Below are 27231 nucleotides of genomic sequence, written 5' to 3' on the forward strand. Positions count from 1 at the left end.
CAAACCCATGTTTTTTGTTTGTTTGTTTGATTCATTTCTCATTAAAAAAACTGGTCATTCACACCAACCTAAAACCTCACAGACAAGCTATAGTTGTTGCTATGATGACCAACTTACCAACGACATCAGAGGCTGTTTTCTGGAACGGATCGTAAGGACATTTCCCTTTCCCACACTCTGTCTGGCTGTAGGAGAGAGTCTGGTGCTCTGACTGGCAAAGAAAACAGAGCCAGAGGTCAGAGAGAGAGAGAGAGAGAGAGAGAGAGATCAGTTAGACAGAAGAAGACAGACAGGAGTAAAACAAGTTGTTTGGGCACACTGACAGGCTGTGACGCTTTAATTCATTCTTTAATTTATAAATCATTTCATTCATCCTAACAAATAAGCAGAAACACTTTCCAGCAAGCTGAACTAGCCTGCCACACACACGCACAGAGCAAGTGGCTAATTGAGGGTAATCAGGCTAAGTGGTGGGATTAAAAAAATGTGTGAAGTCCAGTCTTAAACCAGTCAGCACCACCAGCTTCTCTAAGCACCATGTCTGAACCTTTCTGATCTCACACAGCCTTTCATGGTATTAGCTTCTCCCTGACACACATTCACACACACACACACACACACACACACACACACACACACACACACACACACACACACACACACACACACACACACACACAAATACGAATGCAGGAATGCATTCATAATATAATTGACACAAACATGTCAGCTAAAGAAACGACAGTGTCCGGCGGCCCCTAGAGTGCTGCCTCAATGACAAAAGGGACATTGTATATATTATAAACGGATGGCACAGGGTGAACCCTAGTAGATATATGGGCATAGGGGCAGACACCACACATATATGTGAGCTGCTGATAGGCCTGCACATAGGGGCTGGGACCAGGAGTCAGTGCACACACACAGAACGCTGGGTTGCAGGAGCAGCGTTGCTTCATCATGGAATAAAGTGGCTACTTTTATTTTCTCCATGTTATTCATTCATTTATTTTTCATACTATTGTGTATGATCTGAAAAGGCTTGACATCAGCTTGCAGGCTAGCTAACTAAGGAGCTACAGCTGTTTCAATGTGATGGGGAGAAAAAGACCACATACATGTTGTTAGCAAAACAATTTAATTCACTGGAAAATCTTGCACTAATGTTAAATTTCAAGGTGCAGTGGATGACATCAAATCTAGGCTTGTCCCAATCAAGTTTTTTGGCCCTGGTCCAGATCTGACTGCTTTAATATTGAATATCTGCTGATATCAAGTCCAATCATATTATACAAAAACATACATATTTACAAAAAAATGCAGATTAAATATGTATCCTACACACTGAAATACCTGCTTTAGTATTCTTAATTTGGCTTCTTATTTGTATTAACTACTTGATAGAATAAAAAAATCTAAAGTTTATAATTAACATTGGTGATAAAATATGAGAGAATGCGACTGTACAGTGGTGTTACAGAGTTGAGTTTCTTCCTCAACAAAAGATCTACGTCGGTACCGTTATTCCCCTTCCAGTTATTGTGACAGCAGGAACCCTTTCTAGCTGGTTAAGGATCATGTGTGTATATGTGTGCTTGCAATTCTACCTGTTGGAAGACGCTGGTAGCTATGAAAGCACATCGGGGGTTGAAGGCTCCAGTCCCACAAACGTACAGGTGAGTCTGATTAAAAGGCTGCAGGACTCGCAGGAAGTTAGCACACTCCAACTGGACAGAGAGACACACACAGAGGGACCACAGTGTGAGGAATAATGGAGGATGTGGAGTATTTTTTGTGTACTGGTTTTATCAAATATATAGGATAGTGGTTATTTCAAATTAATTGGTTGAATTTTTATCACCAGGTAACAATATTGGAAAAGTTTCTTGTTAGGGGATCTGTTGTGCATGTGAGAGTTTTTACACACACAAGACATGTTTATCCCTGGCTACATGGAAATTGAAAGTAAGACATTTCTGTTTGATAAGCATCCCCTGATTTTCTTTAGTTTCCTGTCAAAATAAATTTGTCATTCTGAATAAATCTAGTTGACCTTAAACCTGATAATCTCAATAGCATCAGAGCTCTCTTGTATGTTCCCAAATGAATCAGATTAATTCAACTTTAGTTCCGCTCTAGATTGTAATCTATCATGCAACTTTAATGCTGCAGAACTCTTTAGACTGTTTCTTGTGTGACAGAATGACATTGCAGGATACAGTGAAGAAATGTTAAACTTGACCTGATGTGTGAGCCAGTGTGTGTGTGTGTGTGTGTGTGTGTGTGTGTGTGTGTGTGTGTGTGTGTGTGTGTGTGTGTGTGTGTGTGTGTGTGTGTGTGTGTGTGTGTGTGTGTGTGTGTGTGTGTGTGCGTGTGTATGAATGTTTTGACTCACCTCAGGATCCTTCCCAGCCATGAGACACTCTTGGACACGGTCTGGACTGGCTGGCCAGTACAGCTACAAAAGCAAAGATAGATAAACAGAGAGAGAAAGAGATTTAAAAACTTTTTATTCTTATTTCTGACTCTAAATCACAGATAAAAGGCTTTTGGCGTTGGCAGATACTTGACGAGGAAGCAAAACATGACTAATCTAGATGAAAAAAGGCAGGAGGAGAAGAGGGAGGTTTTAATACCTCTTGTGAGGCAGCTTCAGGGAGGAGAAAGTTAAAACCACCTGGCAGCACTGCTGAGTCCTTTTGATGAGTCAAGCAGTCAGAGCAGCAGTAATGGTGGCAACATGACAAGTTAATCCACCATTTGACTGTGACTGCAGTCTTTAGCTACAGTTACATGTGCACAATAACGCAACTAGTGTAAATAGTTTGGATAAAGCAATCAATAGATGTTCTTAGCACCCCTCTGGATACCTTAAATGAGACCATAATAAGTTTGTCATTCTTCAACATTTGTGTTTTTAGAATATTATTTGTGTGGTAACAATCTGTTGCATTTGTGCTAACTGTTTAGTTACAGCAGTAAACTATTGCTGAGTGAGGCGGTAATGAAGTTAGGATGTTTTTTTATCCTAATTAAAGACAAAGTTTGAAAATCTACAATAAGGACAAATCTACTGTCAGGACCCAACCAGATCCAAACAAAGGTCCAGCTCCTCTAACTTGGTTCTATGTCATGTCAGATTAGTTTTACCTTTGCCACAAGTTTCCAGTCTATCATATATATATATATATATATATATATATATATATATATATATATATATATATATATGAGGTTTTATAGGACCTGACATACCTAAGAAGAATCAGATTGTAAGCTTATTATCTTAAAAGAACAACGCTCTGGCTAGGAAGCAAAAGTATTGGCTAATAGGTTTTGGATAGACAGTTCGCCCAAACAGAAGCCTAAATACATGCCTCATGTCTTTTTCTGATCATCAGCCAGCTCACAGGCCAGTTCATTATACTTTATGCTTAATTTCACATATAAAGGCTCTCTCTGCCATGTGCATCACTGCCAGATAAGAAAATAAATGACACTGTTCCAAAAGAAAAAGAAAGAAAAGCGGTGTGGGTGTGTGTGTGTGTGTGTGTGTGTGTTTTTGAATGGCTTAGTTCAACCTAACATATTCAGTATGATATAATAAAAACACACAGTGGGGATTATCAAGCCATTAGGAAATAAATAATAGATGAGGCAACAATAATGAGAGAGAGAGAGAAAGACAGTTTAGCTTAGTGTAAAATGGCAGCTACATGACTAATCTAAATACTTCCTTGGGTCTGTCATTGCCTCAGAGACCAGAGCCGTGAAGCTGAGATTGAAACGATTCGATAAGTGAACGTCCTCACTTGTCTCTACATGACATATGAACTGCAAAGTTTATTGAAAAAATGCAAGATCTGTGCATTAATATTGGCCTTAGTAGACAAATCTCTTTTCTTTCTTTTTTCTTTTTTCGAAAAGTCAGAATTTGCTTCAATCTATAAAATGTGACACCAACTCTTCGGAAGTGATTAATGACAACTGATGGTTTAAGGAAACAATTTCTTCATGATGTCCAGTGATTGTTCCCTGATGTAGTCATTCCCGCAGAGCACCCTGCGGAGCCGAGATGATCAGATTAGATAAGAGACCACGTTCCCCCTTATCTCCAAATACCACACACTGACAGGAACATGGACCACCACTAAAGGATTCTCACCAGGTGAAGTCTCTGGTTAATGGAAATTTACCCCTCTGTGAAGAGCGTGCTGGTTGTCAGTTCATACAACATAAAGGAATGTGGCTGTATGCAATATAGAAATCACTGGCAGGGGAAAAAAAGAATTATGCAAAAAAGGAAAATTTGATGTTGAGAATTGACAAATTTCTCTATAATGGAAGAGAATATCAGTGCTGAAAAGTAAAGAAAGAGAATGGAAACAAAAGAAGTAGCAAGGATGAACAAAGACCAAAAGCCACAAACACACTCAAACCCTTGGTGACCCTTTGTGTAATGTGGGTTGCCAGCTGTAGCCTCACACAGAAGGAATGCCTTGAGGGTTTTTTGGCCTGATCAAAGAAAAATGCGTCTGAACGCAGCAGCACCACGTTTGGCCCTCTGCCCTGAACTGGGATGGACTGGAGGAACTTGTTACGTGTCCATCTCTCTGTGCCAGAAATGTGTTTATTGAGACAGCAAAACTGCGCATATATAGAAGTATATGTTAGGTTTAAATCATGATAAAGAAATAAATGAGAAACTATGAATAAGTTTGTCTCAAACTGCACTGACAAAGAAGCTCTGGATGTAGGTAGCAGAGAATTAAACAGAAATGTAGAGATTATGGCACTGTGAGTGGTTTTAACACCACAAGGGAAAAAACTGCACACGAGCTGGAACTGCATAAACAGACTATAAATACTGTATGTACAAATATATTACTTTACAGCCAGCATGGAGCTGAGTTATGAGTTGACTATGACTATCTATCCTTTTGTTGGCTGACTGCCTGGCTGAGTGGGTGGCTGGCCAGCTTGACTGCTGTCTGTTTATCTGTTTCACTGTCTGTTTGTCTGCTTGCCTACCTGTTTGACTCTCTGATAGCTCTCTGATAGCTCTGACAGATGAGGGTATTGATTTGATCTGACAGGGCAGAGGTACGAAAAGGCAGCACTCTCGCTGTCCTTGCCGTGAACCCGAACTTGTCACCATGTCGGGATATAAAATAAAAGCTGCATCAGGGACCCAGGTACTGTAACACAACTGTATTTTTTTATCAATCCGACACATCAGAACGACACCAAAGCAGAAGCACTCACTGGTTTAAGAAATGGAACATGGACTGTACTTGTATAGCGCTCTAGTCTTCCGAACATTCAAAGCGCTTTTACACTACATGACATCATTCACCCATTCACACACATTCATACAATGATGGCAGGGGCTACCGTGCAAGGTGACACCTGTCCATCAGGAGTCTATCTTACCATTTTTCACACATTCATACACCACTTGCACAGCCTGCGGAGGCAATTTAGGGTTAAGAGCCCTAGGACACATCGAAATGGACCCGCGGAGCCGGCGATTGAACCGCTAACCCTCTGATTGAAGGACGACCCTGCTCTACCACTACGCCAGAGTCGCCCTCAATCAATAAATAGGCTACAGAAAATAAAATATTTCATTAACAGGCCGCAAACATTTTGTTGCGTCTCCTAATAATCAAATGAATGTGGTGTGCAAGGGATCTGTCTCTGCTTTTGTTCAGAAGTTGATCCAACTTCCAGCTGTTCTTCTTTAAAAGCACAATCACTCTCCAGCACCTTCAAGGGCTCCGCAGTTAACTTGGAATAGGTTAAGAGGTAGGAATGTCAGAAATGTGCAGAAATATGTTTTGGCCTGACTGGAACTCATGATCTTGCTATCTGTTTATCTGTTTGGAAAATTCCAAAAATGAGTCAGCAAATGAGTTTCATTCAGGGTGTCTGAGTAGTATTTTAGTGGTTTAGAGTACATATTATCCTTAAATGTTTGTTTAGACCTTTAGTAGCGCTATGAAGCTCTTTTTCAATGTGTGGGTCTCCATTTTGTAAACCCCCTACAAACACGATATGCTTCAATGCAAAGGAAGGGAAGAAGATGAATGTGAGCTATTAAACATGGATGTAAACAATGCTGTATTTAAAATACCTTAAATAATCTGCTTTACAAATGTTTTATAAGGAAGGAAATGCACTTGACAATGCGTTTTGTGAGTAACACTGAATGTAAACATGAATTTGGTACATATACCTTCTACAACTAACACAGGTCTGTAGGGCTTTTGACATTTTTCTTAATATAAGTGGATCAACTAAAATACATGCTGATGAGGCCAAAAATAAGACCACTAGGTAGAAAGATGAGAATATTGTAATTCGACTTCACAAAACAGAAAACAGAAATTGAGGAAGAAACAATGTGTTTTTCTGTGAATGATAAGGGATCGGAGGGTGTGACTTTCCTCTTCCTCCTATCATCAGTAATTAGTCCCATCAAAGCCGTGACATATTAGTTATCTGAATCTGCTGTCATTTGACTTGGTGTTTATGTGTGTCTTGTGTTTTTATCTCCAAGCATTCATCAACAATCAACTTGTATGCTGTATGTTTGTATTGTACCTTGCCTGGAATGGTACATGAATGTGTGTATGTCCTCCAGTTCTAACCTTGCGCGGGTTCTGCGTTATGTCGTCCAGACTGGTAGACAGCAGGTTATCTTTCATGGCCACGTAAAGACGCCTCCTGTCTTCGTCAGGCAGCAGGGAGTGCAGGTCCCCGGCCACCAGGGGCAGCGTCAGCAGGCGGCCGTTCTGAATTAGCTCTAAAAGAGTAGAGGTAGACAAAATTAAGAAATACATTCGGCCAAGATTGACTAGAGGCTTAGTTTTGAATATGTGCAAGAAGATCTTCTAGAAATGAACATGAAATGCACTTTCTAGAAGATTGATTCCACTGTCATGTCTGTACTTTAATTAATCCGTACACAAATTGTGGTTTTACTGTGAATAGTGAGGGTGCTAAGTTAAAGTAAGTTCATGTTCTCCGGACTCCAGCAGGGAGAGTAGAGTCAAGCTTATAATGTATCAATGTGAAATTTGTTTTTGTGCCAGTAAGAAGACATTTTTTCAACAGACAAACAAAAAGATAAACTGACAAGTTGGTCAAATACACAAACTTTCCCACACCAGCAGTATCTATCACACAGACAAGATCTTGCAGCTTCATTCCTCTTATCACACTGGACACTCGTACCAGACAAAAAAAACTGTAACGTATCTTATGTGAATAAAAACCCTGTGTGGTACACACAGTACCAGAACCACATCTCCAGACTGATTGATGATAACGAACAATTCTGAAAGCGCAGATAACGAGCACGCAGCTTGAATGTTTCTTATATGATTACACTGTTGCACCATGTAAACTATGAGAACTATGAGTAAATCGCACGTCCGCCTGTCTTGAGTTAACTTTTATATTTGAACTGCCAAGTGTTCTTTAGTGGATTGGACTTGGCATCGGCTCACGAAGCTAAAAGCATAAACATATATAGGCTTTAAAGCAGCACCAGGCATGGCTTCACACGTTGGCAGCTCTAAATAGCAGTGAGAGGCAGAGACAGAGCTTATGAAACACAGTTTGAACTTCAAAACCCAGAAAGTCGGGCCAATAATGTTGGTAAAATGTACACAGAATACTCCTGTTAAGCAACCTTATCGTTGTGCGATGCTTTATACAAAATGATACCAATGGGACGAGAGGCAGAGAAGTAACTTTTCCAATCTAAGTGTATAAATCAGACCCTAAGGAGAAAAAGGATATATGGGATGATACCACAGCTTGTAATTTACATAAAAATATTGCCCAGTGTAGCTTTAGTGCACAATATCGGTTCTCTCAGGGGAAGATTTAGAGGAGTTATAAGTTATTTATTATCTTTCACTGCGGCAGCAAACTCAGCTCACTCTCATTTATAGTTTTATATCGTTGGGCATTCAAGTGCTTCTTCCTTTACAGCAGGGGTGTCAAACTCAAACACACAGTGGGCCGAAATAAAGAAAGTCAAGGGCCAGATGGGTTCAACGTTTATTGAAAACTTATTGAAAGAACCTTATTGCACATATTGAACCTGGAACTAACAAGGCCTATAGAGTATTGCCTATAAAACAACATTAATTATGAAATAAATGAAATAAAAATGATAAATAATACATAAATAAATAAAAATAAAAGTAATAAAATCAGTTTCATTAATTGCTTATGGCTCTATCTGCAGTTTTTCCAGAGTAATTTCAAGTGAAAACATTTTCTACAGGCAAACAACAGCCAAAAATAATTTACTTCAAAGAAAAATCAAATGTCCTGTAGTAGCAAGAGAAAGAAAATGCAAAAATGAAACTACATTAAAAACTGAAAATGTCTGTTCTTATGTTGTATTCTTTCATTACAGCCACACTGTCTCCGCACAGAAGACACACACACACACACACACATATATATATATATATATATATATATATATATATATATATATAAATATATATAAATATACTGTGCCTCCCACCTGTCTTGAAAACTCCTGTTTTCAAATTCCACCTTTCGTTTAGCCATTGTTTGGGGATAGTGAAAGTGAAAGTGGTTTGTAATACAGACTGTGAGGCGCGTTGACGTGCCGACACATGGACAGTGCATTGTGGGATTTGTAGTATTTTGGTGGCCAGCTCTAATAGTCAATAGATTGAGTTTGACACATGTGCTTTACAGTGATGGTTAAACCCTCTGCAACATACTGCAACTGACACAAAGATCATACAGAATAAAACCTGGTCAACATTCTATCTTCCAGCATGAGCATCTTTTCTAAAAAAATCAATCGAGCTAGCAGCTCTACCACACTGAATGACACAGGAGGCACTGGATAATACAGCATGTATGAGAAATGTACTGGTTTTCTACCAGTGTCTACCAACTTTTGTAAGGATCTACAGCATATTTAAACATGTAATAGAATGATAATTCATTTAGTTTTGTGTTTGTACAGAGCGTACTCTTAGTGAATCAGTCTCAATGCAAACCGATAAAGTTAAAACATGTAAAAAAAAAAATCTAGCCAACACTATCCTGTTATCAAAGGTTTACAAAATAACAACTTCTTCTCATGGTGTCTCTCCTTTGTCCACCACATTTACAACCCAACAAACAAAAATCTATCCGTCAAAACACAAATCTCTTTGCTGACACATTGCTGTGGCTGCCCTTTATTCTATAAATAAGCCACACAGCCGCTGCAAACACTTGGCAATTATCTTAACTACGGCTGACTGAAGCAGATGTGGGATCTAAGAAAAAAGGTAATGAATGACTCAATACCTTCAACACTCTGCTGTATCTGTTCTTAATATGCTACATATCATGTTAGTTGGCATGTGGGTTTCATATAAAACAGAAAAGAGTCAGGAAATGATGAAGAGATGAAGAGACTTATAAATGAAATGTGTTGAGGAGTGAACACCGAGTGGAAGAGAAGGGAAACAAAAAGAAAAAGAGATTGGCGGACGTGGTGAGAAGTGGGACACTGATGAGATGCTGGAGATCAATACAAAAGACTGAGAAATAAATGAGACAAGACTGCTGAGAAGGACCGTGAAGTGATGACAGACTGCATATAAAATACAATGACCGATGAAGAGAAGGCAAGAAACGGACGGTAAATTCACGGTGAACATACTTGTACCAGTTTGTTCAATTAATACTCTCTAAAAGACCATTCAAACTCCAGTGGTACCAAATAACCACACTCTGTCCTGTTCTGATATTAACTGTACTTCTCTTTGTAAGGATGGAGAATGTCATCTGAACAAACTGCACAATAATCACAATAACCTAAAATACGGGTCTGTGAAAGTTCAAAATAGTGTAGTGCCAACCTCCTGCAGGCCATCAGTGACAGTTGATTAACAGGTATCTTAAGCTATAACACTCCAGCCATGCAGGTGCTGCTTGTTCACCTCTTTTCAGCTTCACACAGTCCCACAAACCTGAGTTTTTTCTCTCTCTGCTAACTAAAGATGCCACCAAGTCTTCAGAAACCTCTGTGTAAAGTCACAGGCGCTGCATCATGTGTTTTACAGCTTGAGTTCTTATTCAGTCGTTTCCTCATGGGCTTGGTATAGTATGAGGACGCCAGACAAAGAGAGCTTAACTAATTAGATTTTTTGAATCTGAAATTGAATCTGATTTGTTTGAATTCTATCAAAATTCATTGAAATGCCTAACATGGAGGGATGACAGGTTTCCACAACTCTGCCCAATTATCAGGCTACATGCTGAGGCATGTGACTTTTGTTTACAGTTCCTATCTGGCATTTAACTATGTGATCTGAACAGGACAGAATATTAAAAGTCTGCTTTTCTTTTGGATGAAAGAAAACTTTGTTGATTTTCTTATTCTGATAATTGTATCTAAATATATTATTTGAACACTTTCCATTTGTATTTTTCACTGTGCACATAAATCCTATAGTAATTGTGAGAGGATAAGATAGGGAGGGAAAGAGGATGGGAAAAATGAAATGGCAATGTGACAACAAGATGAAAATGGTCTGATTGGTGAAGACAGCTGCGAGATGAGAATAGGCAAAATGTCAAAACATGACACAATGACAGACAGATGAGGAGAAGAGGGAAGGGGGGAGGAGGTGAGCAAAAGGGGAGAACAGAGGGAAGTAATCTTGATGGAAGAAAAAATTAATAAAAATTGACGGAAGATGATGAGGATGAGCAGGAAGAGGAGGATTGGGGAAAAGGCAGGTGGGGATTGGGCAGGAAAGGTCGATGTTGCAATGACAGGCCTGGGGGGGGATGATGGGCATTTGGGTGGATTGAGGAGGAAATAGAACCAAGAGAGGCAGGATGATGAAGGGGAAGAGTAGCCGAGCGCGTGAGGGAAAATTGTAGTGTAAAATCAGAGTGATGAATGATGGATAGACAGGTGGATTGAGGAGGAGGAGGAGGAGGAGGAGGAGGAGGAGGAGGAGGAGGAGGAGGAGGAGGGGAAAAGTGCAAAAGTGGGAGGGAAAACGATATGATGACAGGGTGAGAAATAATGATTGGATGGATGACGGGTGAGAGAAAGAGCAAGGAAGACAAAGTGGCTGCGGAGAAGAGAGGAGTAGACAAAATGTCAGAGAAGAAGAAGAAGAAGAAAAATGAAAGGCAGACTCAGGGAAGCAGATAAAAAAAGGTTGAGAAATCAGGATGAAGAAGAGGAGGAAGAAAGTCAGGCTGGTGCTGGAGAAAGCAATGAGAGGAACCACAACATGCTGACAGTCAAGGAGAAAACAAATGAGATGAATGAGCAGAAAGGAAATGAGGAGAGAAAAAAGGCCTGACTCAATGGAAATGAAGAGGTAATCTGCAACAGAGAAACAGTCACAGGAGGAGAAGAAAGTTCTGGACACTAAAGGCACAAACCTATACTTTAGCTCAGTGGGAAACCTCTGCGTATTAGCCGGTGGGTACTTTGTTACATATTCAGCAAACAGGCGGAGAGCTAAATTGTTTTGTTTCACACTGATTTGGCTTTAATTATCCCAGTGGGTGCATCAGCGGCACAATGAATTCAACAGCATTGGGACATTTCTGTCTGTTTTGTCCAATGTTTTTTGTTTGTTTGTTCAAGCAGCGTCTCCACACCCCACATCTTTTTAAAACTGTTATAATAACCAATTGGAGTGATGAAGACAAAACAATGCAAATTCAAAAAAAAAAATTGTATGTTGGGAAACCTACTTGCAAGAAGCACAGGTAATTAATGAGTCGATCAATGGAGACAAACGTCATATTTTTTACACCTTAATGGTCCTTTGTTACCACTCCATTATTCAGTCTGATAACAACTGCTTGTTCGCCTATACACAGTACTTACACAGTATGGATGAATTTCAGTTGAAGACATAGAGTACCTGAAGTTTTCAAAGAATGATGCTGACAATGTTTGCGTATGTATACAGAACAAAAAGTTTCCTGCACAAAGTTGATTGCTTCATCAACGAAGCTCTGAGAGCATTAACAATGTTATAAGATGGATACTTGGAAGAGAAACTGTGGGAGGCACTGTTCTTTAATATTCCTGTTCAACCTTGCTAATAGGTTGTCTTTTATTCGTCAGGCTAAGAACTGCAAGCTAAGTCAGCTAGCATTTTGGCCACCGCACACCAGACTGCCTTGAATTGGTTGTCTGCTCTTCACTGCAGTGCACATGAAGTCTTTTTATGCATTGCGTGCACTGTCCTATTACCATCAGCGTCATACTGGTTTCAGAGTGGAACAGAAAACGTCTTGTCATTCCAAATTGGCCTTTGCCACCACATTTTAACTTAACATAGCATAAAAAGTGAGTAGTGACATTAATTATGGCTCTGCTGCATTTAGGTGTCCAAGAAAGCCAAACCAGTGAGACACCAGGCCCTGAAACAGCATACTTAATGCAATAGAGTGATTATAATTGTTATAATAACACCTGTGCTTTTTCTGGTTTTGAAATGTTTGTTGTGTAGAGGGTCTAGGGTGCAAGTAAAAAAAAAAAAAAAGCCATGCAAAGATGTTTTTTTTACAGACGTGCACCCCCCTTGTTTCTAAACAGTATGTTGAAATGCAAAAAATATAAATCATCATTCCAACTTTGAAAACAGAACAAGGCAATCGCCCTTTTGTTATCAGTCACCTGATAATGTTTTCATGGGTTTAAGATATTTGTATTCAAAGCCCATTTTAAGACGAGACGTTTCCTTCACCCTCTTCACAGGGAATCTAACCCTGGTGGAATTCATGCCTTGCTCTGCCTACTAAAGCATCAGGCACTCCATCTGAATTACAGTCTGTTTGCCACAAGAGCAGGATGACCTTGTTTAATTCAATATAAAAAGAAAAGCTCATCTTAAGTGAATGTGAAACCGCCTCTGCAGTGGAAACACCAGCTACATTCAGCATCTGTAACCATCACGAGATCTTATTGGGTCAGACAGGCTGAAATCTAGTTTACATCCTCACTTTAGAGTGCCTTATATCAGCATAACAGCAAAGAGGATGACCCTCAGATGAAGAGAAAAGGGAACTGAGAGTGGCTTTGTAAACAAACACTCTCACACACACACACACACACACACACACACACACACACACACACACACACACACACACACACACACACACACACACACACACACACACAAACCCAATCTCTTGGTTTGGATTCAAGTTCTTCATCCTGCACACACCGCATCACACATATACAGAAATATTGGGATTTTTTTTGTCTCCGATCTTGACCTCACAACGATGAATGCCTCTTATTCAGTATGAAAACACACATTCCTTTCTCCACCATGCACACACACACACACACACACACACACACACACACACACACACACACACACACACACCACACCCCTGACTGAGTCGAGGAGCACCAGCTGCACCCACCCCACCCTCACTCTTGGGACAGTTGCCTTGGAAACAGCAACCATGCCGACATAATTTGTGAGGGGTGTGTGTGGTGTGTTGAGGGGTGTCTCTTGGCCTTGCCCCCCCCCTCCCATGTCTCACACACACACACACACAGATGAATGATATGGCCCACGCCGCTCATCAACACTTTGACTAAAACACAGACTTTGGAATAATGGAGTGTTTTTCCAAGACATCAATGCTATTTAGTTAATGGGAGGGCACACACACACACACACACACACACACACACACACACACACACACACACACACACACACACACACACACACACACACACACACACACACACACACACACACACACACACACACACACACACATTTCCAGATATTTCAGGATACAAAAAGCACCATCTGTGCCCCGCAGCCTGGCTTTCTGTCACTATTAACATTCAACAGGATATTAACACACACACCTGCCAAGACTAAATGAAATCGTCATACATTAATAGCCAAACACGGTCAATGCAGGTCAAACTATTCACGTCACTGTCTACACTAACTTCTGAATGAATGCTTTTTTAAGTTGAAGTGAAATTGTTAGTGAAATTTTCAGCAATCATCATGTGTCGATTTTTCTGAGGACTTTATCGGGCTAGCAGTAATCTGCTCTGCAACTCTGCTGCCTTTTCAGAACATCTGAATTGAAATAGATTTTTTTAAACAACTCTCAGCTCCCAAATGCCTTCAAATTGCAATGAAAGCTCGAAGAACAATCTGGTACAAAAAAGAAGCCAGCGGTCATGTTGCACAGAGAGGAGAACATAAGGCAAAGAATATCAAAAATGATCAGACGACAATTTAAATTGTGGGAAAAACTGATTTAAAAGTAACAAGTGACTATAATACATTCTATGAAGAAGCTGGGAAACATATGGTTACTTCCCTGTGCAATTGATATTTGTATCCTTAAACTATCCTGTGGCTTGTAATTTTATTGAGTTTGACACAGACCATTTAACAACTTCCTCAATGTTCATTGACTGTCATGTTCATGCCAGTGTACCGGTGTTATTTACTTTAGTCATAAGAGCCAATGCCACTTAATTGATTCAGTCATATAAGAACACCATAGAAGGAAAAGATAAGATATAGAAATATATGAATAGGTTACTATAATAGTAAAATAATGTCCTTGTTCTATGAAAGCATCGCAAACTGCTCATCCTGTGCACACATGCACAAACTTGCAGCACACACACACGCCTGCTGAGTGCAGCCATTCTTATCAGCAGCACCAGGTTGACAGCAGGGTCAACGAGGGTCGTGACCTCTGATCCGAGCTAATTGGCCTCTGACTTCTGTCACTTGGAATCAAAGACGGAAAAGGTTAAGACATAGAAGAACAAAAAAACCCTAAGACATAATCCTACTGCTTCATGCACGCACACACGGACACACACACTGAAATGAAATGCCTGAATGGTTCCTTCATAGTAGTGCAAGCGACTTTCTATCTGTATATGTGTGTGTGTGTGTGTGTGTGTGTGTGTGTGTGTGTGTGTGTGTGTGTGTGTGTGTGTGTGTGTGTGTGTGTGTGTGTGTGTGTGTGTGTGTGTGTGTGTCTGTATATGTGTGTGTGTCAGTGGTGGATATTTTTATCCGTGGTGAACATTAGATTAAAGGCTTCTGGTCATGGGAGCTCTGATGGACGTGGATGTGATTAGAGCAAATGTGTGGCGTGTGATACAGCTAAGGACATTCCTGCATAGCACTAGACACAGACACACACAGGCACGACAATGCATCCGTGAGCTGGCTTTCTCACGAACAAACACACCTGCGCAGGAGCAAAAAGATCGCTAAAGACTTCATACAACATGCAGGTAATTACTTCAGGATGTCAATCAGAAGGAAAATAATAAATCCAGTTCTGGTCCAGCTAAGATTTTTTCTGTTGTTGGTTTGCTAAACCAGTTAGTAAGTGTATTTTAGTCACAAGACAGTCACAGTAAAAATAGTTTATAGTGTGTCATTTAGAGTTAGGCTCTGTTTGACATTGCATACTAAACTTGTTTAATTTACTTATTTTTATATTAAAGCTGATATACACAACTTTGTGTTCACAGGGATACTTGTTAATAAGATGTATGAAAGGAAAGAGTTACAGCAAGTTTATCATCATCTCAGATTAAGCCCAGATGAGGCAAATCAAGACGGTTTTAAATCAATGATCAGTGCATGATCTCATTCCATGCTTGACATGAAGTGCAGTGCCAGTAAAGATTTCTATGAGCCCCCGTCTGAGCTCCACATCACAGTCTTTTTTCAGCGATGTCTGAAATGTATGCTTGCATGTTCATGACCAGCTTTGAGCTTTAGTGTGACTGTCAAGGTTAGGCTGGTAGCCAAGGTGCAAGGACGTCACAGCAAAGAAGCAATGGAGGGAAGCAGTGAGACAGAACAACTCTGCGAAGTATCCATTAAGCAAGCGTAGGACGCAGCACTGCTTTCCATGCTGGCATTGCAACACATCAGGGCTGAGATCACAACCTGCACAATACTGGACAGGATATTTGCTAATTGGTTAGCACGCAGGCAGTGCTGGAATATCCCACACTTTATGAGCAATAACAAGTTTTAGAAAACTTTCCCAACTGCAGGGCATTTAAACACATAACAAGTTTAATGAATAGTTCTGTAAGCCCTGCAGGAGTTTGCACTGGCATGGTGAAATATGACATATAAGATACAAATGAAAGAAAGGATGATGAAAGAATCAGGTCTGTCTTTCAATCGTTATCTCCCTCATGGGAGTCCAACTTTGTTATTCTCCAGGTGTTTTACAGAGAGTTCTCCATGTTTTTTCATTCAGATATGCCAATTTGTGCTGCATACACACATACAAGCTGAAGTTATCCTTAATCTATCCAATTATTCCCTCACAGCCCACACAGCGTCGTCTATGTGATGTAGGATACACATGTGTGTAGTTGTGTTTCTGTGTCTGTCTTTGTCCGTCTGTTCATCTACTTACAAACCCCAGGGAACTTTAGCTGTCTGGTGCAACGTTCCCAGAGGGAGGACTTTGTTGGCTGCGCCACCAGAGGGGGATGATGGTGGCGGGGGGGCGAGGAAACCGGGGGCATATTTCCTGTGGAAATGGGGTTATCACTTCACCAATTACTGATGCAATTACAGCGGGAGGCCTGCAGAAGCCTGGGAACAAAGCCTATAGGCACACAGATGGGCACTCATGTGGAGACATGCACACGTATGTGCGCACACACACAAAATCATTTTTAACACGTGTCCACAGATGTACAGCATTTATAAAATCTCACTTTCTCTCCTACGCCAAGATCACACTACATTTATATACTTCAAGATGGCCACTATGTCAGATCAGGTGTAACATAGCTTGCAGTCCTACACAACTTTCATAATTTACAAAAATGATTAGGAAAGAGAGACGAATTTAAGAATCAGTAAAGTCAAAAAAAAAGCTTTGTGAGATGTCATAGATGCAGAATCAGTTGTTTTCCACTATGACACACTACACAGGATCAAATGAAATATGTCATGCACAATGCTTATTCTCATTCCTGATGCCCCAAGTCTTCAGATCGGACCAGCATCCAGCTAACATCTTGTAGTCTGATACATCCTGTCACAATCATCCTCTAATCCCTTTGGGTACCAGGCCCTATAGGTTGGGAACTGTTGTTCTATGGATACATATCTGTTCATACATAAATGTATTATTCATAATTCACATGCACACAAACTAATAATCTGCTTCTTCCTGTTCCACATGGACTCAAATCTTCTCACACATTCAAACATATGTGCCCACACACACACACACACAAACACACACAGAGAAACATTCTAGCCAAACACACAGACGCAGTGCATCTGGACTGTGTCACCGACAGACCAGACCCACGTGGACAGCTTGACCCTCGACCTCTGTGCGCATATGATTATTCATCATCATCAGACTGCTTCTGCCTGGGTCGCCATACTGCCGCATACACAGTTTAGAGTGAATTTGCTGTTTGTTTCTACCGTTTTCATCTTTATTTATTTAAGAAAAGGTTCACTGAGAACACTCATTGTTTTCTCTGCTTCACATTCACACAGTTACATACAGTCTCGTCTGGGAGGTGCCCAGTGCAGAACAATGTTGGTAGTTAAATGCTTTGCTTATGGCTAGACGGCCAGACCTTTTTAATGAACAGCTATAACAAGTCACTTTTTCTCATGCTGATATTCTGATTAGATTTTTGGATTTGAACACAATATTTATGCCTCATCCTAATGAAAAAGAAAAAGAGAAAAGATTGCAGATGATCCCAGTCAGTGTCTTGTCTCTTACCAGCAGTCATGAAGGTAATCTTTCTCTAACCATAACAGAGTAGAGTGGACTGTTTTCATCTATACGCTCATAATGCTCCTTAGGTAAGAGGACTGATAATGAAACCATCCTCAAACAATACCCTTACCAGCAACAAATATTATCTCACGCCTGAGTTCATTTTTATTTTTTTAACCCTGCAAGCATACTTAAAGGACATGAAATGATGTTACTTAAAAAAACAGATAACCTTAGCTTTAGAGCTTTAGATGTACTTGAATAAGTACCACACCATGCTGCTGAAGCTGCGATTTGAGGTCTTTGACTCTGAAGTTGACTTATCCAAAAAGGAAAAAAAATCAACCTCAGTGGTCTAGACTGGTGACAGATACTCAAGAAAATCACTACTGTGTTCACTCACAGACTTACTCACGAGGTACTCTAGTCTTCAGCAATTTTTTAGGTACGTAAGAGTTCAGTTGACACTAGAAGTTTTTTATGTTTGCACCTATTAGAGTGAAAAATCACTGCAGTCTTTGAATTGTCTGTGGCTGCTACTTCTTGGCTCACAATCAAAGCATGTTAGACATTTGGTATGCTTTGTGGACATTTGCTTTGGCAAGTGGGCAATAATGATATTGCTTCATCTTTAGATTAGAAGCCCCTAAATAAAAGAAGCTGTCCTGTGAAGCTAATGGATAGTCATGAAGTCTACAGTGAGTTCAGATTTATATTTACAATCAGCTCTGAGGGTCAAATTTATGACGAATCCCTACTTGAAAGCCTGGCCAGACGATAAAAAACACTATCTGTCGCTGCACATCCTCTCTATTTTCTGATAAGTCCTTGTTCTTTTTAAACAGGAAAAGGAAGTCTGACTTCCAACCTTTAGTGGCACTTGTCTGATGTTTCCATCATTGAAAAAACAGACAGAAACCACAAGAATTTAATTCACAATTCTTGAGGTTTCTTTTTGTGTACGAGCCATGGGAATGTTGGATTGTAACACCAAGGGTTAAAGATCACATATTTTGGGAATGTGTACATGTAGCGCTAATCTGAGGCTGGACTGGAGTCTAAGATTTGCCATTTTCCTTTAAAATATCTGATACTTAATCAATCAAATTCTTCCCAGTCATTGCAGAAAAATTGACAGCTCTATTTTTTCCTTCGGAATGAACCTCTGAGTATCCTACGTGTCTATCCTGCATCTCCAGCCTGCCCTAATCTACAGCTCATGAGGTAAACTGCTGGTTAGAGTTGGTTTTAGCATTGTTGATCCCATTTACTTCTGGCTTTCAGATGGCCAACAAGTCAACTGTGTCTTTGTGGATTAAATTTCCTCACGCAGCTAAAGTGAAAGGAATGCAGTGAGAAATATACGTTTGCACAAAGCTGAGAAGAGAAACAACCTAAGACATCCAGTTCAGGGTTACGCAAACTTTTTCCAGCTAATATGACTTAGATTATGTATATTTATTTTGCCTTGGCTCATAAAAAAGCGCACAACAACCGAGTTATAGGAGTGAAAACGTTTCTTATATAGGAAAGATATGCTGACGCACAGTAAGAGCCAAGGAGATGTGAGAAACTCAGAACTAGATTATTGACAACAGGACAGATTGGAGCAAATGAATACTAAAGGGAAATAGAAGAAATGTGAAGCTTGTGGTTTTGCTGCTTGATTACAGGGTTGAGACTAAAGATAGCCTCTGATATTAACACCAGAAACCTCTCAAGGGGGAAATTTACAGTCCACTGTTGTCAGGGTCTGTTGTTGCCAAAGCAAGGGTGTAATTAGACTCCTTTCACTGTCTCTGTCCAGAGGAGAAACCCCTCAAGCTCCAAGCCCCTTAATCAGGGTTTTTTAATGTCTTGATAAGGGCCTAAAGTTTGGTTGACAGAAGAGTTTATCCGAAACCTCCAGATATTCTGGAAAATTGGTTTTAAACAACAAATGAGGCTAAAGTCTTTTCAAGAACCTGGGTTACAGCTGTATTTTATATTCGGCCAAATTAGTATTCAAACATCCTGCTAAATAAAGTCTTCTTCAAGAGAAAATGTCTGCCTCACTTGAGTGTTTTCTAAAGTGTAGGATGAGTAAACAGCTGCCGTTTGATTTCAATAGTGACAAGCAATAGTAGCACCACCATTGGGGACTGCCTCCATTAAAATTAATAATAGAGAAAAGGCTGATTCTGTGCCAGATAACCGTCCCAGCGAAATCCACATCTCAGCAACATCCCCAGCCCTGAGCCTGGAAAGCACTGGCCTAGATAGAAACAGATCTGAAAGAATAAATGAATAATGAAATATCTCTTGTTTTTTAATATCACTCTGAAGGCGTTTGTGCTTTATTAGTGCACAGTTCGAAGAGAAAGGTAAGGTTGGGTAAAGTGGATGAAGATGTACAACATACACCAAGAACCAGGTCTCGCCTCTTAACTTTCAACACCACCATGATTTGTATTTTCTTGGAAAGAAATCAGGCCAGAGGCATGTGTTTTTCCTGTTTCTCTCAGTTGGATCTTCAAATATACACTACGGTATATTTTAAAGTTTAGGAGTTTTGTTGTAAAGTTCTAGCTAGCGAGCCAGGACAAATATAACGACTTTAAAGTCAAAGGAATTCTACACCGAGCTGAAGAGTGAATGGGAAAAGAAGGAAAGACTTTTAAAAGCAATAAAACATTAAGACATGGTACTTTTGACGTAGGCTTTTACACAATTTCATTGAAACACCTGTTGTTTTGTCTAAATACAACTAGCAAATAAATATCCAATACCCTTTACAGTGAAGGCGATTAAAGTCGTAACCACATTCATTTGAATCAGGTTTAGATGGGGTCCAACGTTGGCCAAATCAGATGCTGTTTTGTGTGTCTTTAGGCTTGTTTCTATCCCACGGATATACAACGTCCTTCTACTTTATCATAACAGACAACTCCTCTGGGTTTTGTATGAAAGCAACTATTTACGGCTCATTAAACAGCTGGGTAACACCTGGCTTTATCCTTCATAAAGTTACAACATACAGATAGAAATAAGGATAGTAAGTATTTGCATTCAAACTTTAATTGTGTAACACATTTTTTCTCTGAGGAAATCTAAATTGAATTTGACAAACATGCACATGAGCAAACATGCTTCTGGACACTTATGAACTATTCCAACGTTTAGTATAACCAAGCAATTTGCATGCAAATAGCATGAAATTGAAAAGGACTCATTTACATTTACATTAAAAGTTGGGCATTTCTCCAGAAAGACACTGGGGGAAACAGCAGGATAAGTTTAAGCCTGAATCACAACCATCACAAGTAATCAACGGTATAGAGGTCAAAAGTCAAAGCCAATGTCTCCACTCATAGCAAAGAAACCCAAATGATTCAATTCACATATTCTCCAGTGACTGATTAACGTTAAATGTCTTTGGCAAGCCAATTCACTAAATGAATGCTGTATGAATAAAACATGACTTTTTAGTCATTAAGCGAGAAATGGAGGTTTAGGAGGTAATCAGGCACATATTTAAGTATTTAAAGCTGCTTTTTTTCTAATGCATGAAGATGTCTGGTCAGTCAGTGGGATTTAAATCAACCAATCAGAACAAATCTCTCAGACAGTGAAAGGACCTCTCTCTCAGACTCACAGCTCTGAGTGTCTGGTTCTGAGGTCAGCAGCATCTTCTTAATAACCCCTGTCCAGCCGTAAACTCACAATAGCTAAAGAAAAAAATCCCTTGATGTGTCAAAACCATGAATGAAGTACTTAATATGAAATGTGATGAAATGAGTGATGTTAACAATTAACAGATTAACCATTAATTGACAATAAGAATCACTTGCAGAAACCCTGACCGAGTAGGCCGGGCAGACCCACTGTTAACCTTGCAGCTAAACTAATTGATGGTGGAGACTTACTGGGAAAAGGGCTGCATGTGCCCCAAAAAAACAATGCATGCAACATTGTGGGTGCCAACCCTCCCAGACCGATGAACTGTAACTGTAGATTGAGCATTTGAGCCTCATCTGTGGTGACTGCCAGCAGCGTGCTGGACCCTCAACCCCGAGGTCAATGGATCAAAACCATCCTCTGCTATCTCTGCTTTAGGGAAGATCAAAATACTTTAACCTCCATTTTAATGACGACGATAACACCGCTGGAAACAAAGGGGTCCCTGTAGTACAGAGGATCACAGAGGGAGAAATCCTTCTGAGATGTGACTAGAAGCAGTTCACTCATTTTATAAGCGAGAAAAATAAATACTGCATTCAGGAAGGAATGTCTGTAAAGTCTGAGTCCATGGATGTTTGGATTGACCCCAAAATAATAGAGATCTGCAGTGGATTCTTTGTAAAAGCGAACCTGTTTGGACCATCATCAGCAACACTGACATACACAACACAACACCCTGAGGGGACCAGCTGCTGTACCATCTTGATAATAGTCTTCAAGACTATTATCAAAACCATCCTCTATAACAGTGCTTTCCTGGGTGACTTTGAAGACATTTCAAATACTTAAAGGAGAAATCAAGAGGTGGATGGATCAAAACCTGTTTCAAAGGTCTGTTTCTGGTAATAAAGGGTCCCCAAGTCTTGAACTCCCCTTCCAATGTGTAGCAATTGGTTGTAAAGAGGGCAATTTTGCTCGCCAAATGGACAATCGATTCCGACTTATGATTGCATGTCAATCTGAACTGTAGATGTCAGATGTCAGTGCTGCAGACAAAGACCTCTGAGAACTAAAGCGCTCTGTCTCATGTAACGCATGTTTCCAGAGTGGTGCAGCAGGTGAAAAGTATATAAAATTATCACATAACTATAAAAAATAAGAAAGTTTAGAAAGAATTGATATGACTGGTAAACCGTCTATGCTGCAGAAAAAGACTTCTGAACATAGTTGCTTCACTACATTATTGCTTTTGTCTCATGTTCCCTATGTTTTCGGTGCTTTGTCATGTTTGCTCCCTGCTGTCTATGTCCCTTTTCAGAAGTAACCCAAAGGTTCATGCACTGAAAACATCTCTCCTTTCTTTGCATTGCCTCCTAGTCATTAGCACAATTAATAACAAATACATAGCAAAATATAGTCTGCTCACTGACATCTTACAAATTGAGCATACAGTATACACAGTTTTTCTATTTTGGAGTAAATGCAGTTCATATTTCAAGCCCCGTTGCTAAGACAGCTTCAGTCTAACATGTCAACTAGGTTGCATAAAACAGTTTCCCACAGCTGGCAGGTGAATTCTTTCTGTTAAAAAAATGCTTCATTTTCAGCTTGATGGATTTCAGAGTTTCTCCAGTATGGTTTTGATCATGTTTTAAAAGCACAGTGGTCGTGGCAGTTTCTCAGCCAGAAAAGGAAATTAAAATGTGAGAATCAGCTAAATGTTTAGGGTTTTGGTATGAAAAAATGTGAGTACACTGCACAGTGTTCCTCCAACGTCATCCATCACAAAATGGTCACATTCCTTTTCAGAATGTTTGCTGGAGAGTGAAACAGTACCATTACAGTTTTTTGTCAGATTAACACCCTTGTTTGCTAAATAATCGGTATATTCTTATATTCTCTATTTCATATCATTTTTTTACTCTGTATATTATACAGTGTATTAAAATGTTTATCTAACTGCACATGACCCATACAATTTGGTTAGCAGATTGTTTAATTTCTTTTTATCATCTTCTGTAGCTGTTCACTACTTGTCATATGGTTTCTTGCTCTACTCCATCATTAATTTGCTGTTGTACATTTTTTAATAGTTGTTGTCTGCTATGATTTCAACAGATGAATGAAAATCCAAATGTACAGTATCTCTAAACTGCCAAACAACATCAGACGTCAAAGTGTTTAAGTGAGGCTGAAATCCTTTTCTAATTACAACCATTCCCTGACAAAAAATCTCCTCCCCTCTGTCTCAGAAAAACCTCCATGGTGATGGGAATGGGAAATGACCACAGCATGGAGCTCCCACAGAGAGAGAGAAAGAGCGCACACACAAAACACACACACAACACACACACACACACACACACACACACACACACACACACACACACACACACACACACACACACACACACACACACACACACACACACACACAGGCTTAATGGTGGACATCCCAATTCCTACACACATCACACCACATATTTCTTTTTGTTCTTCTCCCAAAGATGAACATACTGGCAACTGTAGCTATAAATCACACACAGTCTAACAAACACAACCCTCTATTGTTCAAAGTCATGAGCAGAAACACAACAGACCAACCAAGAGTGAGGTGGACAGAGATCCTGCAACTAAAACAGCTCTATTTAGGCACCACACACACACACACACACACACACACACACACACACACACACACACACACACACACACACACACACACACACACACACACACACACACACACACTCTTATCTCAAAGTGACTACAACAGAATTACATACATACATCGACACACACACTTCCGTACACTACATACACACACACATACTCAAGGACATACAACACATAGTTCATGCTCACAAAGACACACACACACACACACACACACACACACACACACACACACACACACACACACACACACACACACACACACACACACACACACACACACACACGCACGCAGCTACTTCAGCAGCTCTTCACATTTTCACATTCAGCTTTCATTAGAGCTAAATTCCCACCTGGGAGGATCCAACAAGGTTTCCCTTTTCCCTCTCTCTGTACTTTCTAGGTCACGTTTGGTCGACTTCAGCCTTATCACATCTACTTCTCAGACCCTTTGTGTTTTGGCTTATGTAAGAATGTGTAATCAGTTGGTTTCTTATGCTATGTTGTCTCCAGTAAGCATGAGATTATCTAACCGTAACTAAAGGCCTGGATACTTAATAAGTTTTCAATTTAAAGGAGATTCACTGTGAATATGACTGAGAGGGCAAAAGATCACCCCACAAATCCAGTTTCAATTAGAATATGCAGATTTTTTGCTTTCTCATTACTTTTGACCGTCACATTTGTTATACCCAAACAACAAAACACCCAACATGGTTTAAAGTGTTAAATCCTATTGTGATGGGAGGAGGAGATTGATGCATCAGGATTTCGACATCCGTCGAATATTCATTCTATTCTCCAGTGATGCAAACCTAACCGCTGCTTGGGCAGCACCACTGCACACTTAGTAAGTTTATGCGTGGTTGAATTAGAATCGACAGGTCCTCTCTAACAGGAGAGACGGTGCTCCTGTTTGACACTGGCATGTTGATGCAACATTACTACATTGTTTATGCACAGCAGCAACTAACAAGTGCATGAAGAAAAAGACTGAGGAACAGCAGTTGAAATACATCAGAATAGCAACACAATTGAGTTCTTTACGACCCATTTTGAAATGACCCATTTTAGTAACAATTAATTATGGCTTTCCTTTCACATTTTTATGGAGGTTCAGTTGTGTCTGCAGGTTTTTCCAGCAACCTCTTTATGGATTTCACTGTGTCTGACAGATCGGCCTGAGGCCAAGTAATAATTAATTTGCTGTTCACATCTGGATCTATCTGGGATTCATGCCATAACTGAAACTAAAAGACATAGACACTTTAAAATCCTGAGGGGGTTCTGTCCAGTCAAGAATAACAGGGAGGATGTCTTTGGGTGTGAAGCTTAATTGATAAAAAAGAAATTTGGAAATTTTGAAAGAGAAAACACAGGTGGATGGTAAAACTTTAATCCAAACTGTCCTTAGCAAACATCTCTTAAGGACTGAACCGACTTCTGTTCAACTGTGACCCACTTTACTAGTGTAAAAAGAGAATATTAGCAACTTTTTCACTTCAGTTTTACTTATAAAGTGCTAAAGATATTGTGACTACAGTATTAACTTGTTAACAACCTGTGTTTCTTAACCTGACTTCATTGTAGCGAAGTCAAAACTATGAAAATCATGCTGAATATGTGATTCAGGAGACTTTCTAACATTACAAGTGTGTTGAGAGGCAAAATGAGCACTTAAATTATGCCACTTTTGAACAGAACTCATGGTAAGAGGAGAAAGTGAGGAGAAACAAGGCTTTCACAGCCAAATTTGACTACTAGAGGAAGATGAATTCAATACAGGTGATTACAGAGATGTAGGAAGTGAGACAGTGGGTGAAAGAATCAGAACAGGTGGAGGGACAAGGTGCATGGGCAGGTATAGAACAGGAATGAAAGAAAAGTGAAAGATGAGGAGGGGTGCGTTATTCCCGTCACCTGCATGAGTGTGAGTGTGTGTGTGTGTGTGTGTGTGTGTGTGTGTGTGTGTGTGTGTGTGTGTGTGTGTGTGTGTGTGTGTGTGTGTGTGTGGAGAATGCGCAACAGATGTATTAGACAGCAAGACCAAAGAAAGACTCGGACCATTAGAAACCATAAGCCTCTTACCGGAGTGTGTGAACTGCAGTCTTGGTTGAGATGCTCTCCACGCCCCCGTTAAGGTAGCCCCAAGGTGGGCCAGCAGGACCGCAGTAACCGGCCAATACATCCTCCTCGTCACACACACAAACTCAGGCCAAGTCCAATCTTACAAATTCAGGCAACTACAGCAACAAGTGCCAAACACAGAATTAGTCAAAATCTCAGGGTTGCTTTTAGGTGAAGTGCTGAATCCCAACACACACTCCCAGACAGTGATGCACACTCTTGGTCCAAAGTGTTGCACCGTTAAAAAAGAAAAAGTCCAAGTTGCAAAGATACTGAATCCAAACAGTCTTGTGTCTTGAGTCAGGCTTGAATAAGTCCAGATACTGAAAAGAACTCCAGCACTCACAGCAGCTGTGTGTTTGTGTGTAAATATTTGTTTGTGTGTGTGTGTGTGGGGGGGGCTTCAGAGATGGAGGGTAAAATGTATTCCAAGAAAAAACTAAGTCGTCTCTCTGCTGCCTCCTCGCAGCCTGACAGCTCTCTTCTGTTCTGCCTCTCGTCCCAGCTCCTCTCTGCATGTGACTGCACTCTCTCTTTCTCTCTCACTCACACTCTCTCTCTCTTACTCACTCTCTCTCTTACTCTCTCCTTCTGGGAGGCGGAGGGAGTAAGATCCCAGATCATTGTGGCCACCCTGCACACGCACAAAAGGCAGGCACACACGCCTATTCAGTCCTCTGGGAAACCCTTGTTAAAGTGGAAATGAGAGAAATAAAATAAGCTTCCATCTTTATTCCCATTTTTCTTACTCTCACCTTCTCAGTCTCTCACTTCTCCTCTTTCACACCTTTCTCTTTTGCCCTACTCTTTTTCTTTCCCCTACATTCTTTCATTATAATATATATATAACAAGTATCAACACCAGTGATCTCCGAGCTTTACAGAAGGCATACAAACAAATAAACAATAAACAAAGTGGAGTTTAGCAAT

The 27231-nt window shown here is 40.1% G+C and overlaps 1 protein-coding gene across 1 annotated transcript in view; it reads right to left on the reverse strand.

Moving 5' to 3' along the window:
* The window catches only part of sema3h (sema domain, immunoglobulin domain (Ig), short basic domain, secreted, (semaphorin) 3H), an 83646-nt gene extending 57284 nt beyond the window's left edge, over nt 1-26362 (reverse strand). Inside the window, exons 1-5 of the mRNA XM_054609010.1 lie at nt 26263-26362; nt 6654-6808; nt 2396-2458; nt 1608-1727; nt 118-211 (exon numbers count right to left, since the gene is read on the reverse strand). Of these exons, the coding sequence (XP_054464985.1) occupies nt 118-211; nt 1608-1727; nt 2396-2458; nt 6654-6808; nt 26263-26362 (532 nt within the window). The remainder of the gene's footprint in view (nt 1-117; nt 212-1607; nt 1728-2395; nt 2459-6653; nt 6809-26262) is intronic.
* Between the last annotated feature and the right edge of the window lie 869 nt (nt 26363-27231).

The sequence above is a fragment of the Anoplopoma fimbria genome, chromosome 12 (genome assembly GCF_027596085.1).
Source record: "Anoplopoma fimbria isolate UVic2021 breed Golden Eagle Sablefish chromosome 12, Afim_UVic_2022, whole genome shotgun sequence".
Classification (NCBI taxonomy): domain Eukaryota; kingdom Metazoa; phylum Chordata; class Actinopteri; order Perciformes; family Anoplopomatidae; genus Anoplopoma; species Anoplopoma fimbria.